Raw genomic sequence first — 16,905 nt, 5'->3', positions numbered from 1 at the left:
ACAGTGTTGGGGAGCTGTTGTAATGCTTCTACACGTCTGTGTGATGGACTGAGTCCTGGAGAGGCTGGACTGGCAGGCCCTGTTCCCGATGTCTTAGCCTCTAGGAGCGCTAGTGAGCAGATCGGGGGGGCGAAGAGTTCCAAAGGCAAGTTTAAACAACTTTCGCTTTGTGCTGAAGCAGAGAGGAGCTTCAGGGGGGGCCAGTCTGGTGGAAGGCGCCGTTCCAGAAGGAGGAAGGCCAGGCCAGCTGGGAGGAGCCCCGGGCAGTGTTTTTCCACTGGAGTTCAACGTCGGCGTGGCAGTTGCCCCCACCGGAGCAGAGAGCCGATGCAGGATGTTTTCAAGGACTTTTCCCATGGGAACCAGGGAGGTTTCCATGGCAACAGGCCTGGGAAGACAGGCAGGCGTGGAACTGAGCCAGGTGGTCGCGGTAAACAGCAGGGAGAAGAGTCTTATCAAGTTTCTGCGAGTATGGCAGTGTTTGAAGACGGCGGAGTGGAAAATTTCCAGCTCAGCCTTGTGATAGACTCTGCAGCTAACCGCAACATGGTTCCAGAGACCCCTGCAGTCGAGAGGTGGAATTGCACAGCAGTTCCGAAGGGACAAACTATTAAGTTCGCGAATGGACAGAAAACTAGAGTTCGCAAATGCACTAATGCCTATCTTTCTGTTTTACAGGAGACGGTGGATTTTTGTATTGTTCCAGAGATTCATCACTGTTTGTTATCTGTGCCTTATTTGTTGAATAAGGGGTTCAAAGTTTGTTTTGAAAATGATGTCTGCACAATCTCCAAAGGGGGGAGGTTACTGGCCAAAGTGCAGAAGGGACAGAATGATCTTTTCATTCTTAAAACGTCTCTTGGAGGTGAGGGGAAGGTTGAGAAAGCACAAGCGTTGCGTGCTACAGTTCCCAACCAGCGTGCTACAATTCCCGCTCATCATGTTACATGTGCATGCGTATGGCATCAGAGAGCGATTCACAATCCTTTAGAGGATTTGCAGGTGTTGCCTGAGGTTGTTACAGGTTGTAAGATTCAAAATTGTGGAAGTGCCATTAATTGTGACACTTGCAAGCAAACAAAGGTGAGAGGGTGCAGTTACCCAAAGGTGGAACGTGTGGCCACTAAACCTTTTGAGTTGGTACACATAGATTTGGCCGGTCCTGTCAAGGAACCAAGTCTAGGGGGGGCCAGATTTCTGCTAACTTTTCTGGATGATTTCTCGCAGAATTCCTGGACTCACGGTCTCAAATCCAGGGAGGATGCAGCACAGCTGATCAAGAGCTGGATTGAGGGGGTGGAACAGAGGTTCTCCACCAGGGTTCAAGCGATCATCAGTGACAGAAATGCTAAGTACACTGGTTCTGCGTTGCAGAAGTTCTTGCAGAAGAGAGGGATACGCCACACAGTTACTTCACCCCAGCAAGGGGGGGTGGCAGAGCTGAGGAGTGGAGCTCTGGTTAAGGCTGCACAGGTGATGCTGAAAGAAGCCAGGTTGCCTCCTGAGTTTTGGCTGGAGGCTACTAGGGCTGTGTCATTCACCTGGAATCGTGTCTACAACTCATTGGTAGGTGACACTCCATTTTCTCTGTTGAATGGCCGCAAACCCCAGGTTCACTTTCTGCGGACTTTTGGGACTCCTGCGCTTGTCTCTTTGCCTAAGGCTTTGCAAGGGCCAGATGGAGCCAAAGTCCAGAAAATGATCTTCTGTGGGTATGAGCCAGAAGCCCGTGCATGGCGGTTTGCTTACCCGTCAGGTGATCAGAGTAAGGTGCTGATCAGTAAACACGCTGAGTTCTTAGAGAAGGAGGTAAGGTCAAAGACTCCTGTCAGGCGTGATGTTCTCTCAGATTGTCTCTCTGACCCAGAAGACAGTTCTGATGAGGCAGAGGAAGAAGAGGCTGAGGCTGCTGATGACGACCAGGTCACTGACCAGGGTCAAGAGCAGGATGTGGCATCTCCACAAGCTGTTAAGAGACTGCCCAAAAGTGAACCTAGTTCTCCTGTGAGTGTAATGGAGAGGATTCGAAGACGCTTTAAGTCAGAGAGTGAATCCCATGATGCAGAGGATACACCTGCTGATCAAAATGAGTCAGGGGGAACACCTGAGTTTGTGCCTAGGAGGTCCAGTCGCACAACGAAAGGTATCCCACCAGAGAGGTATCAAGCCACAGGTGCGTGGGTAAGTTTCGCACAGTGCGATTCTGAGAGTTGTGAGGTGGTTCCACAAATGCCAAACAGGTTTGCCAAGGGAGGGCACAAGGCATTGGGGAAGGGATCGATCTCACAAGGTGTTACTGAAGATGTTGCACAGGTATCACGCAGGGACACAAGGGGGGGGTGTTATGGTTCAGAATTTATCTGGTTAAATTCCCCTGGTGTGTGTCACCTGCTGACGTCAGCTTACAGCTGGGCGGAGACAGAAGCTGGGCGGGACAATCCCTGTATTGTTCAGTTCCCCTGTGATCCTGAGGGGAGAAAGACGTACTCTCTGTGTATCTGAGAGAGAGCAATGGCGGCCAAGAGTGACGGACTTTAATGCTGTAATGTTTGAATAAAGAGCTGTAAATAGACACACCTGTCTATGTGTGCTTGCCTGGAAACTAGGCTGCTTTACACGCTGCGCTGCTACAAGCCGTGACTGAGAAGAGACAGCAGGAGTTATTGCGCAGCTTCGGAGGAAGCGTGCCGGACCGCTGTAAATGATTGATTGGGATCGTAAAGCTGTCTGAGGTCGCGGCCCCATCGATCAGGGAAGATCGATATCTCTCCACAGATAATGGATACATTTGGCAAATGGATGTAGAAATGTCTATGTGGGGATGTTTCAGGACAACTTTCTCCCACCAACTGTATCTCAAGTAACTTAACAGTATGTATAACAACCAGCTGTTTATATATATTAACTATCTGTGTAATGCTAGAAGTATCCTCCAGCTGTACCATTTTTTTAAATAGGATACTAGTTCTCTTCTGTTGGCCCTAATAACTTTCCATTCATAAGGATGAACTGAAATTCTGAAAAAGTTTACAATACTGGATTAGGTAAATGGTAAAGGTAAAGGACCCTTGGGCAGTTAAGTCCAGTCAAAGACAACTATGGGGTGCAGCGCTCATCTCGCTTCAGGCCAAGGGAGCCTGCATTTGTCCACAGACAGTTTTCCAGGTCATGTGACCAGCATGACTAAACCACGTCTGGCACAACGGGATACCATGACGAGTGCCAAAGCGCACAGAAATACTGTTTACCTTCCCACTGCAGCAGTACCTATTTATCTACTTGCACTGGTATGCTTTCAAACTGCTAGGTTGGCAGGAACTGGGACTGAGCAACGGGAGCTCACCCCGTTGTGTGGATTTGAACCACTGACCTTCGCATCGGCAAGCCCAAGAGGCTCAGTGGTTTAGACCACAACACCACCCACTCCCCTAAAATACTGGGTTAGCATTGAATAATGTTGCAAGAAAAGCCAGATTTGTTAACCATTAAAAAAAGTGTTTAAGATGACAGAGAGACAGACATGATGCTGTTAAAAGTTCTTCACTGAAGTGTCCTACTCCCGAAGAAGAACCAGTTTATTCATAGAACTCTTTTTCATTAGTCACAGTGATGAGTTACTCTTCTACTTAGAACTTCTCTGTGTGATATATTCTTGTGTAACATCTGTGGCTGGGATTCTGCATGTCCTAAGTCCTCAAAAGTGCCATGTTTTGCTTTTAGGAAAATGTGATACTTCCCCCATAAGATTTTGTAGCCATAAGATTCTGTTTGATTTGACTAAGACACAGATGCCATCAGTTGAGTCCTTTGCTACTGTGATGGCTTTATGGAATGTGACTACATGCATGCCAGGGGTGCCATTACACCATTTTTCTATTATAGTAATAGAAAACAGTATTTTGTGAGCTTCCTTGTTAAGGTATTCCTTTGGTGGCTTTGAATTCACTAATTGTGTGGCCCCAATGCAGGGGTACTTAGCCAGCAATAAATGGAGAAGAACAGCAGCAAGGCTATCTGTAACCCACAGTCTGGGTGTGGGTGTGGGTGTGGGTAAAACACCACTAATTTAATTTTGCTTTTCTAAGGCAACATTTGGAGTTCTTTGTCCCCCCATCTATGTTCAGCAAGGTCTTTCCTGTTGATGAGCTATTCTTCCCCTCAGTCATTATACTGTCATTGGATCAGGAAGTGTGAGAATATTGTGCAAAGGATGGTGTATGTAGACCATGCCTTGTTTGTTTGTGCAGACCATTGAAAACAGAACTCCACAACTATACCTTTTATATTCTGATTGCCTTTTCCTAATTCCCCGCTCATGCCCTCCTCTCCCTTTGTTTTCTTCCCTGTTAGAATTCTGTGCATGCTAGAATCCTGTGAAAAGCTTCTCTCAATGCTACCAACTCATTCTGTCCCTTTAAGAGGCGGGGAGGAAGGCTGTTGCTGCGGAAACCAGTGAATACATTGCAACCTCACTGTGGAAGGACAGGGGAAAAAACGCAGTGAGTCTACAGTGGGAGGCTTCAGGTCTAACATGAAGCTGACTTCCACTCATTTCTCTAAATTCACCCCCATCCTGGGAAGCTGCATGAGTGGGGAGGAAATAACTGGGATGGATGCAACTGGAGTTAGCATTTGAGGCATTCATTGATGAGGGTGGAGGGGCTTTGTTGCTACATCAGGATGCTGTACAGAAGGACGGAGGACAAGTGAGTGGAAGGAAATAGGGGGTCTTTGCAGCCAATATTCTCCCAAATTCATACAAATGCTTTATTGATTAATTGATTGCCAGGCTGGGAGCCATCCAAGTATTATTGAAATAAAAGGAGGCAGTTTGAATGAGAAAAAGACAGAGAAATCACATACCTTATCTCAATTTAAGTGCCATTTATTTATTTTTAAATTTTAAATTTTGTCTACCACTTAATCGTCAAAACCTGTACTGTAGATGGTTTGCATAAAACATAAGATAGACATTAAAATCATCAGAAGTTAAAAATGAGTCGATCCATTAAAAAGTATTTATAAAATCACCGGTTAAAAATATATGTTATGAAATATAAAAGGGAATTACCAATTAAAATGCTGACCCTACCTATCTGGCTTAGGCTTGCCTAAGCAAAAACGTTTCAGAAGGCGCTGTAAACAATACAGCAAAGGTGTCTGCCAAATACTAGTGTGCAGGGACTTGCAGCATAGGGACTGCCCCATTGCAAGACCGATTCCTTACTTGTGCAGAACAGGCTTCCCCCAAAGAATCCTGAAAATTGTAGCTTGGTGCGAATTCTCTGTTAAAGACCTTTGAAGGACGACCTTTCTCAGAGTTCCATGGGAAGAGGGAAGATGGCCCTCATCCTTCCTACTATTCTCTGGGAAGAGCCTGCAAAAAGCTTGACCAGAGAGATCTATCTTAGCACCCACCAAGGAGATGGCACAAAGCACAGCACAGTAAGAGCCATCGCTTTGACTGGATATCTGACTTTTAGACATGCAGGGCCCATTAGCTGGTCCTGATTCCTAGTTTTCATTTTCAAAAAGTTTGTAGTGTTTATAGCCTGGGAGGTTGGTGGGAATAATGGGAAATGTGCATTGCCTCCAAGGGAATATGGCAATCCTGTTAAAGCGGTCCATGAGGAGGTGCTTTGGTCTGGATGCCCATGCAAGGGGCTAGGGCCATAGTACTCCTTGTGGCGTAGCACCTATTTGATGCAAGCCATAGGGTCTCCTCAACATTGGTTCGACCCCTTGGTTGATAATCCAGCAGACAGGTTGGCTGAGGTCAGTTACAACCCAATGCCTTCACCAAACTCCTTACAACTGTAATCAATAACGTTGTGACCTAAATTCAAACCATACAGTTTCGTCACGAGTGGTCTTTTGGTCAGCAATGTCTGTGGGGTGGTGGGCTCACAGCACCTGAATGAGCAAATGGCAGATCCCCATGTCTTGGACACATTAGCTCAGTTCTTTCTGGTGTTGATTTCATGCTAAATTCTTCACTTTGACTCTCCCTTGTATATATCATCAAAATAAATTGAAACAGTATGGCAGGCTGGAACTATTCCCCTTATCTCACACAATATATGGCTAGAGCTATGTCCACTCCAGCTAATGTTTTGCAGGCAGGGTTTGCATCCAGTCTGCTTTCATCATCCATATCCTTCCTCCCCGCCTCCCCCGTTCTTCTTCCAGATTTCCTCACAGCAGACCTCTGGGAAGTGTCCTCTTCTACACCCACCTGCTCCAAGGCTTTAAGTCCTCATCTCTCCACAATGCAAAAGAAGACCTCAGACGAGGTGGCGAAGGAGGTGCCAATACCAAAAGTCCCAGCTGCCAACAAAGGGGCAGTGGAATTCCTTTCGCTCATTGGTGGGTGCCCCTTTTGAGGAGGGAGGAGGCTCTCCTACCCTGTTCTCCCCCATGTAAGGGAGGGGTGCTGACAGCCAGGAGCTTTTTCACTATCAACCTTTGAAGATATATGAGTCTTATGGCCAAAGTAGACTGACACTAAAAGCACCACTGGGAAAACCTTTTTTCTTTTTCTTCATAGCAGGCACTGAGGGGCAGGGGTATTGGTATTGCAGCAGACATGGAGGAGGTTTAAACCTCTCCTCATCCTGCCACCCAGCTGCAGTTCCAATGAATTTTCCCACTCCACGCCATACTGGGGGCAATATCAGGATGGCATTTTCATTGGGATTTCAACAGGGGGGAGTAAAAGATCCGCTACCTGCATGCTGCAGTCCCAATGAAAATGGAGGGGGTCCCCCTGCACCTGCTATTATTTAAAAAAAAAACCCAAAATGGAATAGGAATATTCCCAATGCTTAGTGTTGTGTCTAGTTTCCTCAGTTGCAAAGTATTAAGGAACACTATTGGTCAGCGTGGGCATGATTGTATCAGCAAGTTTCCTGCTAACTCCTAAGGCAAAACCAAGTTTCCTATCTTCAACAGCCAATTTTGTGAGCCACCTTTTAGACCTGGTACAAGGCTTTGCCAGATTGACTTGCAAGATGGTATGTCCCAGGGCTGGGATGGGGAAACTTCAGGGCATGGAGCCAAATGCAGGCTTTTCTGTCTGACCCTCAGGACTTTTCCCAGAGCCCTTTCCCCCCTCTTCAGGCCACATGCCTCACCAGCCCTGAACGGTACCCTCCTTGAGAGCTTTTCCCTCACTGGAATGTGTCCTCAACCTCAGACAATATGGGAATGTTCAGGGTGGCAGGAGAGGATATATTGTTTATTAATATCCTTCCTAACTTGCGCTAGCAAGTTCCTTTATGTAGTAGAGTTACATTCCCCCTTTTATATGCATAACAGATAGCTGGTTGCAGGCTCATGTGAGCCTCTCACTATTATACAATTCAATCTGTCTCAGATTGAATTGTATGTTCCTGGTAAGTTCGCTTGAATCCCTCTTAAAAGAATAAAGACACAACAATCTTATTCAAAGTCAATAAAAGAAGTTTACTCACATCAGTTCACAGTTGGATTCCTGAAGGCAGATTCAGTTACAAATATGTACATGTGGCTCTATCCCATATGGGGGAATAATCCCAGTGCTTCGGCTAGCTGAGAGCTAGCAGAGCAGTCCTAGCTAGAAGCTGGTCAAACAAAGAAGGAAGTCAAAAAAAGAGGGAGGTGTGCTGCATGACTCATCCTTTTGTTACCTGGACAGGTTAGGTCACGCCCACCTTCTATCACATGCAAAAGGAAGGATGCTCTAGCCAGGAGGAACAGGAAGTTTTGACTGGCTGGACCAAACATTCCCTTGCAAGTCTTCTCTAGCATTACAAGGAATGTTGTACTTGACTGCCTCTCATGGATCACACCCCACAGACAATGCTTTTTGCTTGTCTGGATGCAGGACAGAGGGGGGGTGAGCATAGGTAAGAGGTAGTTTACTATACAAAGGTAAAATTCACACATGTTGCTTTGCTCGCTTTTGCCTCTGGCCCTGGGCACCATTGGCATGTGGGCCCTGGAATGCAGCCCATTTTCCCCACGCCTTTCCCTGGCTGACCATCCTTTCAAATGCTGTAATGGATTATGGACAAAACACCAGGCACATCACAGGCAAACAACTGTCAGGCCTTGGGGAGAAGCCAGGGAGAAAGGAGGTCAATATGACCCAGATGACTCCAAACTTAGTGGACTCATTCCTTCAGCTTTTCAGTTAAACACTTCCATATAGAACATGGTTTGATATTAGGTCTCTGCTCATGAGTTTTAAGGTTGGATCTACCCTTGTCGCCAAAATACTCTGCATCCACCACCAACAACTGGTTTCTTTTCTTGGGGGATATTTTCCCAGTCTGTGTGGTAACAGGCTTTTCTCTCTGTTTGCCCCAAATGATAATGTTCTACTCTCTCATCTCACAGAACTGAAAGAGATAAAGTACTGCATTTTTGGGGAATCACTGGTTGCCATCTCGGAGAGCGGAGAGACTACAGGGACATTCACCATCTCAGTGGAGGAGACCAGCTATTCACCAGACGACTGGGACGAAGAAGACCTGTACCTGGTCCGTGCCAGCAGCAAGGGGACCATTGATGGCATCCCTTGCACAACGTCCATTACAGGTAACTTCACTGTGATAATTAGGCAGGAGGAGGATGGTGTTATGGAGAAGGGAGAGAGTCGGCCTACTTCTGTGTCCAAATAACAGCCTTCAGGCCTCAGATTATACAACTGGCAATATGGGACCTTGAAAATATGGATTCAGAGATGGAGCTATAGCATGAGGAGAAGAGATTTAACCATAGAGTATTTGTAGAAAGTGAATACAGTCATTTTTTGGTTCCTAGTGCCATGCTTCCTTAGTCTGATAACTGTTTTAAACCCAAGGGAAGAAAAAGCTGAGCAAGGTTCCATCCACACAGTGTGGACGTAGCACTTAATATTCTGCTATATCCCCAATAAGGCCCTGCAATTCCTGTTCCTATAAGCTAAGGTTGTCATATGTCTGGAATTTCCCGGACATAACCAGCAATTGGCCGTCGGAAGCAGTGTCATGGCGGAATCTGTTGAAGCATCCAGGAAAATCTGGACATATGGCAACACATGTCAGCAGTGTTGTTTTGGGTGATTTTCCTTAAAAATAGCTCCAAAACTTCATTTTTATTTATTCTTTTGAGATTTTGTTGAAAAAGCTAAACAACTTTTCTGTCCGGATTTTCACTTTTTGAAATATGGCAACCATACTATAAGCAAGACTCTACTATGTTTAAAATTATTCCCACTTCATTTAATGGGACTCATGGGTTATGAAACTTGTTCAGAATTGCAGCCTTCAATCAGCAAAGACCTCCTAATTTTGTGATGTACTTATTTAGTACATTTCTTTTCCACCTTCCCTCAAAGGAGCTCAAGGTGGCATACATGGTCTTCCCTCTTCCCATTTTATCATCACAACAAGCGTGTGAGGTACGTTAGGCTCAGAGACAGTGACTGGCCCGAGGTCACTCTGCATGCTTCACAGCTAAGTGGGGAACAGAACCCCAGTTTCCCAGGCACTCTAACCACTATACCACACTGCTGTTCCTTCTCCCTTGTCGCTAACAATATGCGTTTAATTTTTATTTTATTTTATTTTTATTTTATCTTCTTAATGCAGCTGGTATATGTTGAATAAAAGCCATGGAGTATTATTTGTGCATTCACACCCACCCACCCTGAGCAATCACATGTTTTGGTAGGTTGCCTAAAACCCATTGAAATGAATGAGATTTAAGTAGTTCATGCACAACACTAGTCATTGTACTTTTCTTGTGTAAATATGTTTTGTTTGGATCTGAGAGTTAGTACAAAGCTGATGCTTAGAACCTTCTGCTCTCCTTCAAACACCTCAGTTGAGCTGCTTGTCTCCCTGGAAAAGCAACTAGGCAGAGAAGGAAGAAAAGCGAGGCTTCACCAAAAACAGACCACTCTTCCCCGAGATGCGTCAATAGTGCTTTGCCATTTCATGGCATTGGACAGAGTGGTGTTACAATTGTATCTTAAGCAAACAAAGAAATGGCACAGATTAGGTTGGGCTGACAGCACAGAAAACACTGGAATGCAACATTTTGGAAGAGAAATCATCTGGATCCTCCATAAAAACAAAGTGAATGAATGATATCCATTCCAGAGAAAACAGCTAGTGTGGAATCAACCCAGCCACAGTAAGTTTGGCAGCCGTCACAGTGGTTTCTAGAAGCTATCAGACACAACTTCAGGAAAATTCCGAGAAAGGTAGGCAACTTCAGGAACTCTTGGTAAAACTGGAGTATTTCCAAGGTTAATAAAGAGGGACAAAGAGGCAACCTGGGCTTGCAGGGAATGTTTAGGTGGCATAACCTTTAACTGTTTGTTTTTAAAACCTTTATTTCTTTCTTTATCAGGATATGTAACAAAGAAATTGGAAACTGTGGAGCAGCACACAAAGGAAAGTGTGAGGGTAAATATCTTGTTTGTGTCCCCTTCACCATGGCTACCTGGATGCAAGATAACATCTAAACACCTGAAATGAATGAATAAATAAGAAAATTGTCCTGTAGCACCTTAGAGACCAACTAAGTTTGTTCTAAACACCTGTAATCCTGACAAGATTTCTCCTCTTCATAGTGAAGCATGGGGGTAGAGGAAATCTTTTCAGTCCCGCCCCCCTTTTGCAGGTTTCCTTCATGATCTCCATTTTCTGCTCTCCTGGTTAAACTGACCAGGATAGTTGGCCTTAGGTTAAGGTTACCAGACTCCCCATTTCCCAGGGACAGTCCCCGGATTTCCAAATCAGTTCCCTGACAAAATCCATCTATTTAGTAGGAGGTTGAAAAGTGTCCCCAGATTCATTGAAAAAAATCTGGTAACCTTACCTTAGGTCCCTTTGAAATGAGTGGAATATCCAGCCCATTCAAAAGCAGGCTGTTGGAAATGCAGTTGTCAGCCTACCTTCCCCCTGTGGGGATTAGGATTTAAAGCAACACTTTGGTCTTGCCTACACGCACACACCAGAAGCAGGAAGCAATCCAACAGGACTATTTATAGCCACAGCCTACATAAAGTCAATTTAAGACAATATGGTGCCTCAGACAGAAAATCCAAATCATGTCAGCAGGGCAATTTAACAATAAATAAATAAAATAACCGACCTGCATATTCTTCCTTCTAACATAGCTGACTCTACCTACTTGTAAAGCCTTAGATCTCTTCATATTTCCGGGGTGGGGTGGGGAACAGTGTGTCATTGAAGGTGTGATAGATCAGCTTATAAGTGCTCTGAATTTCTTCCAAAATTAAACTTTTATACCTATTAAGCACTGGACCGGAGGGCCATTAGCTGAGATGGGCTTCCTCCAGACAATCTTTTTTTTTGTGTGTGTGTATAATTTTTATTAAATTGTCTGTTTTACAATTTATAATATTCATTTAAACCAATTTAAAATGTCAATGACTTCCCTTCTTCTCTTTCCATGGTTCATTTTGCATATAATAAATCCCTGCATATTTTGCATAAACTAAACCATTCAGTATTCCATTATTACATCCATCAAAACTTGTTTACACTGTTGAATTTACCTTAATGCTGCCAACGTTTTCAAGTGTACACAATTTCCTCCCATATATTCAATAAACATTTTCCAATGTATGTTCTTCTTGTTGTCTTATTCTATATGTTAGGTCCATAAGCTGTGCATATTCCATCAGTTTAAGTTGCCATTCTTCTTTAGTTGGGACCTCTACTCCAGACAATTTGTACATTCAGCATCCATCCCAATTTGCTTATTTGGTGGTTGGACTATGGGTGGGATTCAGCTAACAACCCCCCTCCCACTAGAAGCCCAAACAAGGATTTCTACAAGAACAATTTATTTGTACCCCACCCTTAGCCACTCTGGGTGGCTTCCAACATATATAAAAACATTGGTTTGGGGGGGTCCAGGAGAACCCTTGGAGCAGCACACAGAGGGAGGAGAAGGGAGATTAGCACTACATTGAATTCCTTCCTATGCCTGGTCTTAATTGGTCCTGATTTGTTTACAAAGCAGTTATATCAAAATAAGCCTTCATCCTGATTTGCTTTTGGGAACTGGTCTTGCAGGCCAAACTAGGACCCATAATTAGGCCTTGGGCCAGAGATTCCCCACCTCTGCACTAGAGGGATAAAGGGCTTAGACATAAGTACTCTTGGGCAAATTTTTTTTAAAAAAAATACCCATCTGTCTGGCATGGATTTATGATCTTGTTGTACTTTTTTCTGCAGTTCAGGGAGCACCCAGTGGAAACCAGGACCCATGTGGTGAGACGCCAAGACCAGCTTTTTGTGAGCAAAACTGTGGTGGAAAGAGATGTGAGTAAATTCTGATCCTTCTTAAAGGATTTGGAAAGTCAAGCCCAACTCCCTCCCTTTCTAGGTTAAGGGAAATAGTCACACTAGTAATTCAAATCCATGTCACTTTCATGTCTGTTCACCTATAAGTCAATTCCAGAGTGATTTCCCTATTAAATCCACACAACCAAAATTGTATGTTATGTACTGTATTTTTCACCCTATAGGACGCACTTTTTCCCCTCCAAAAATGAAGGGGAAATGTGTGTGCATTCTATGAGCCGAATGCAGGCTTTCGCTGAAGCTTGGAGAGCGAGAGGGGTCGGTGCGCACCGACCCCCCTCTCTCTCTCCAGGCTCCAGGAAGCTATCTGCAAATTGGGGAGACCTGCGGGAGTTCCCGCAGGGCTCCCTAGGCTGCGGATAGCAGCCTGCTTTCCCGGAGCGCGGGGCGCACTGAAGCAGAGTGCCCCACGCTTCGGGAAGCTATCCATAAGCTTGGGGAGCCCTGCGGGAACTCCCGCCTGCTGCACGGAGTGCGGGGCGTGCTGAAGCAATGTGCCCCGCGCTTCGGGCAGATATCCGCAGCCTAGGGAGCCCTGCGGGAGTTCCCGCGGCTGGGGGGGGGAATAATTTTTTTCCTTTATTTCCCCCCAAAAAACTAGGTGCGTCCTATGGTCCGGTGCGTCCTATAGGGCGAAAAATACAGTAATACTTATTTTTAAACATTCCCCCTTCCTCAAAATACAAGTTTCTAAGTACATTTTCTTTTGAAATAACATGTTTTAAAATGCATTTTTGATTGTGGCTGTTGTTGAATGAGAACTATATGGGAACAATCAAGAAGTGAGTTCTGACTCACACATTACTTATTCATTTAGAATATTTATTTCCCACTTTATAAGCAGTTTACAAAAGATCCTGAAATAAAGATTACATTCAAATCTAAGTCCAGGAACAGAAATAACACAATGTCCCTGTGGTGCTAGGATTATTCATAACACTGGAAGGTCTGAATCTGGTTAGTTCATACTTAGTTTCGCAAATACTGTATCCCTCAAGCATTTCTAGCTACTGTCCTTGAATGTTATCTATAATAACTTGTTCCACTGGTTGTCATCAGGGATTAACAGACTATGAGATTGTTATGTTACTTTCCACTATTTTGTAGTCTAACTACCTTGGAGTTTAGCCTTGTTGCAAGGCTTGTAAAGCAATTTGCACCCTGTTAAGTATTCTAAATAGACAAACAGCAATATGGCATACTATATGTATTGCCTTTATACCCCTTCTTTCTTCCATGATGGAATTCAAGGCAGGTGGTCTCCAGACACCAAACAGACCCAGATCTCCTGAGCATCTCCTTCAGATCATGTCCCAGAACAACATTTCTATTGCACATTTCCAAACCTATTGCACATTTCCAAACCTTCATTATCTCAGTACTTACACCAGCCCACTAAGAAGAACAGCATTGTCCTCATGTTGCAGATATGAGCTGGTCTGAGGCCAAAGGAGCCATGCTTAGTACCAAATGCCACCTAGTGAATTTGCAGCTGAGATCTGATTTGAACTGAGGACTTCCCAACTCAAAGTCTTCACCACTATGCTGCACAAGCCCTCATAACAGTCAGATGACAAAGGGCAGCAAGATCACAGTTTCCCATTCTTGTCCCACGAATGGCTAAGCCTGTCTTGAAGCGCCATCTATAAGTCCCCAAACAATTTCCCCAGAATGACCTGTTGTTGTCTTGGATTTGGTGAAAATGTCTTTCCTCTATTCTCTCTCACAGGAAGAGATCCACGTTGACACATTTTCTTACAAACGTGCACAGCTTCATGGTCTAGTCTCAGAGTCTGCCAACTTCCTGGTGATGCGGGTTATGGCCAGGAGGCAAGCCGTACCACAGGATGCCATTTTCCTCGCATTTGGCATTGACCAGCACATCTGCCCCTGCACCTATGTGAGTGTGTCTGGTGGGGCACCCTGCAGGTGTTGGCAATGTATGAGGAAGTTTGTCTTGGTAAGAGCTGTAGGCCAGTGTTACAGCACATATTGTGCTGACCTATCCAGCTACATAGGCCCAGCCCTTGATAGATTGGCAAAGATTTCCACGTGAAGATTTGACCAAAACATGTAGGCCAGCTGACTGTCTAAAGTTAACTATATGCTGGCAGGAGAGAACAAGGCTTTGCTGCCTCATCAGCAGCACCGTTTTTACTCACCTTTCACGTTCTTCAATTCCCTTCCCAGAGTTCCCTGGGCATCCAGAAGCAGAAAGTGGGCAAAGAGGAGGTGGAGGTGTTTGTCATCGAGAGAGTTGTGCACTCCGTGGACGAGGTCCCCCTGTGCTGGCAGTTCTACTTCCTGTCGGATGGGTAAGGAGGTCCCAGAGCAATTGCTTGTGTCCAGCCCTTCCTTGCAGACAACATGGCTCACTCCCTCTAACCTAGAATAGCTTCTGACAGTCTTTTCGACAGCATTCTTACTGTAGGTTTCCTAGTGCAGCCTGGTTTCCTTTGAATGCCAGTGCTTTAAAAAAACTATTATTATTATTATTATTATTATTATTATTATTATTACAAATACATTGAGTGAATGCAAGGTAACCTAGTTCTTTATTTCCACTCTCACAGTACACAGGTTGTGTGTACTAAATTCCCCGTCTCTCCCTCCTTTATTCCACCCTAAGAACCATAAATGAAACAACTCAGTTGCATTTCGTATGCAAAATGATGTGCAAAATGTGGGGAGGAGAAGAGGAGACAGAAGATGTTTGCATCTTCAGTATCCACCAAGATACATTTGTCAGTTGATTAACTAAAAGAAATGTAAAGGTAATGGCAGGAGAACTTCCCGTTCCTAGGCCTGGCATGCCTCATGATGATCCATTCACAGCACATCATGAAGGCACCAGAGTCGCATGCAGCTACAGTCCTGCAGGGCTCCTGCCTATCTTACAGTTCCCAGGCAAATATGGGAGGGTCCAGCTGGCTAGTTTTCCTTCTTGCCTCCTCCACCCAGGCATTTATCTCGCCGCGTCCAGGTTGGATCCCCGGCCACCATGGTGATCCTGCAGATGCCCATTCTGATCGACACAGGTAAAAGGCAGGAGTCTGTGAAATTTCCCTCCCTCCACCCCGTCAGCGGTTGGGAATGGTCACCAGAGGCAATTGGGGCATTTGGTAGTTGAACCCCCTCCAGACATCCTTTTTTCATTGGACATTTGTGATGATCTGCAATTGAGGTGGTCACATCAGCTATCCATACTGTCAGTGCCTGCAAAAGTTTTGGGGTCCTCATGCTGCTTCATTTCCAAGCGGTGCACCTCTCATAATCTCCTGCTGAAGTTTCATACCTTTTTTATACTACAAATGTTCTAGTTAATTTTTGTTTTGGTTCTGTTGTGCTATTGCCCCTTTGAAAAGCAAAAAAATGATAACAATTGGGGAAGTATCCCAGAGCAAACTAAAGTAGACTAAATCCACCACTAACACACTATTATTGTGTCAAGAACGCATTGCAGGATACACCCACAACAAAACACCAGTCTGGAGAGGCCCAGGATCTGTGCTGGTCTCTACTGGGGACAGCATCTGGGAGTGAATCAACTAACCTGGGCAAAATGGCAGAAATGCATTCTCTTTCATTTGGGCATGGATTGAAATTTAATGGCACTGTTTATTTTTAAGAGCCATGGATTTCTAGTATGTGATGGACACCTATCTCTAATTCCCATGTTCCTAACTCTCTGCTTCAATTTCCACCTCTTCCCAGATGAACCAGACCCTCGTCCAGTCTTCGAGAAAATCCCGCTGGATTGGGAAGAGGATGTACAGCTGTATTCCCAGTTCTTAGACAGAAAGGTGAGTTGTGTGGCAGCTAGAGTCTTGCCTATGCCCTTAAAATGTGCCAACTGTTGCCAAGGGTCAATTAGTGGGCCTCCAAATACATATAGTTTTACCTGAAGTACTTGGGTAGGGCACCAAACTGGACAGAGCAACAACCTGAGAGCCTCTCCTCTAACGGGGGTTTGGTTTCCTCCCTTCAGGAGGAGCTGCAAGCAAGCCATGCCACCTATGTGCGTCGCCACCCAGAGCTCTGTGCGCTGTTGGCAGATTTCTTACAGCTGCTGCTCCTTCGCAAGCCCAATGACGTGGTCACCTTCGCTGCCGAGTTCTTTGCCCCCTTTTCAGCGGAGCGCCCGCCCTGCAGGTCATTTCGGTCATCCGACAAGCCCAGCCCCTTTCGCAGCCACGTCTAAACTATTCCAGCAGAAGAATAAAGACCCAGAGAATGATGCTGGGGTTTGCGGGAACTGTTTTTGGAAGTTGCTGGGGGCACGCCCTGCCCAAAGGGGTGCATAGTGACTACTGCTGTGTCCAGGGCAGAGGCTCAGTCCTGAGGTACGCTGATTCCCAAAGGGTGTTAGGAGAGCTGCTGGGAGTAGGAACTGAAACCGCTAGCATTTCCACACCCAGCGCAGGGCTGGCGACTCTGCAAAGTGGGAAGTGGTGGAAAACCTCCAGAATGTGACATTTTGGTTCAAATGTATCCTTAAAAAAGAAAAAAGAAGAAGGAGTTAAACTTCATAACAGAC

At 45.2% G+C, this 16,905-nt stretch overlaps 1 protein-coding gene across 2 annotated transcripts; it reads left to right on the top strand.

Moving 5' to 3' along the window:
• Nucleotides 1-4,466: 4,466 nt before the first annotated feature.
• CATIP (ciliogenesis associated TTC17 interacting protein) lies at nucleotides 4,467-16,605 on the top strand. 2 transcript variants are annotated; one of them, XM_081920669.1, is made up of 10 exons: nucleotides 4,467-4,499; nucleotides 6,190-6,366; nucleotides 8,380-8,580; nucleotides 10,381-10,436; nucleotides 12,240-12,326; nucleotides 14,098-14,268; nucleotides 14,559-14,683; nucleotides 15,330-15,406; nucleotides 16,083-16,171; nucleotides 16,357-16,605. In XM_081920669.1, the coding sequence occupies exons 2-10, from the start codon at nucleotides 6,270-6,272 to the stop codon at nucleotides 16,567-16,569; spliced, it is 1,116 nt and encodes a 371-aa protein (XP_081776795.1). In that variant the 5' UTR covers nucleotides 4,467-4,499; nucleotides 6,190-6,269; the 3' UTR covers nucleotides 16,570-16,605. The 2 variants fall into 2 exon arrangements, with proteins under 2 accessions (XP_081776795.1, XP_081776794.1); XM_081920668.1 differs by lacking the exon at nucleotides 4,467-4,499 and adding an exon at nucleotides 4,506-4,706.
• The last annotated feature ends 300 nt before the right edge of the window (nucleotides 16,606-16,905 follow it).

This window comes from Podarcis melisellensis (assembly GCF_964234715.1).
Source record: "Podarcis melisellensis genome assembly, chromosome: 1".
Lineage (NCBI taxonomy): Eukaryota > Metazoa > Chordata > Lepidosauria > Squamata > Lacertidae > Podarcis > Podarcis melisellensis.
This window is presented reverse-complemented; position numbering and strand designations above follow the sequence as displayed.

Bases quoted from the DNA above. Each gene is read 5' to 3' on its own strand.
- CATIP (XM_081920669.1), top strand. From the start codon at position 6,270: ATGCAAAAGAAGACCTCAGACGAGGTGGCGAAGGAGGTGCCAATACCA. The intron at 14,269-14,558 runs GTGAGTGTGTCT...TTCCCTTCCCAG, and splicing joins ACATCTGCCCCTGCACCTAT to AGTTCCCTGGGCATCCAGAA. The intron at 14,684-15,329 runs GTAAGGAGGTCC...TCCTCCACCCAG, and splicing joins TTCTACTTCCTGTCGGATGG to GCATTTATCTCGCCGCGTCC.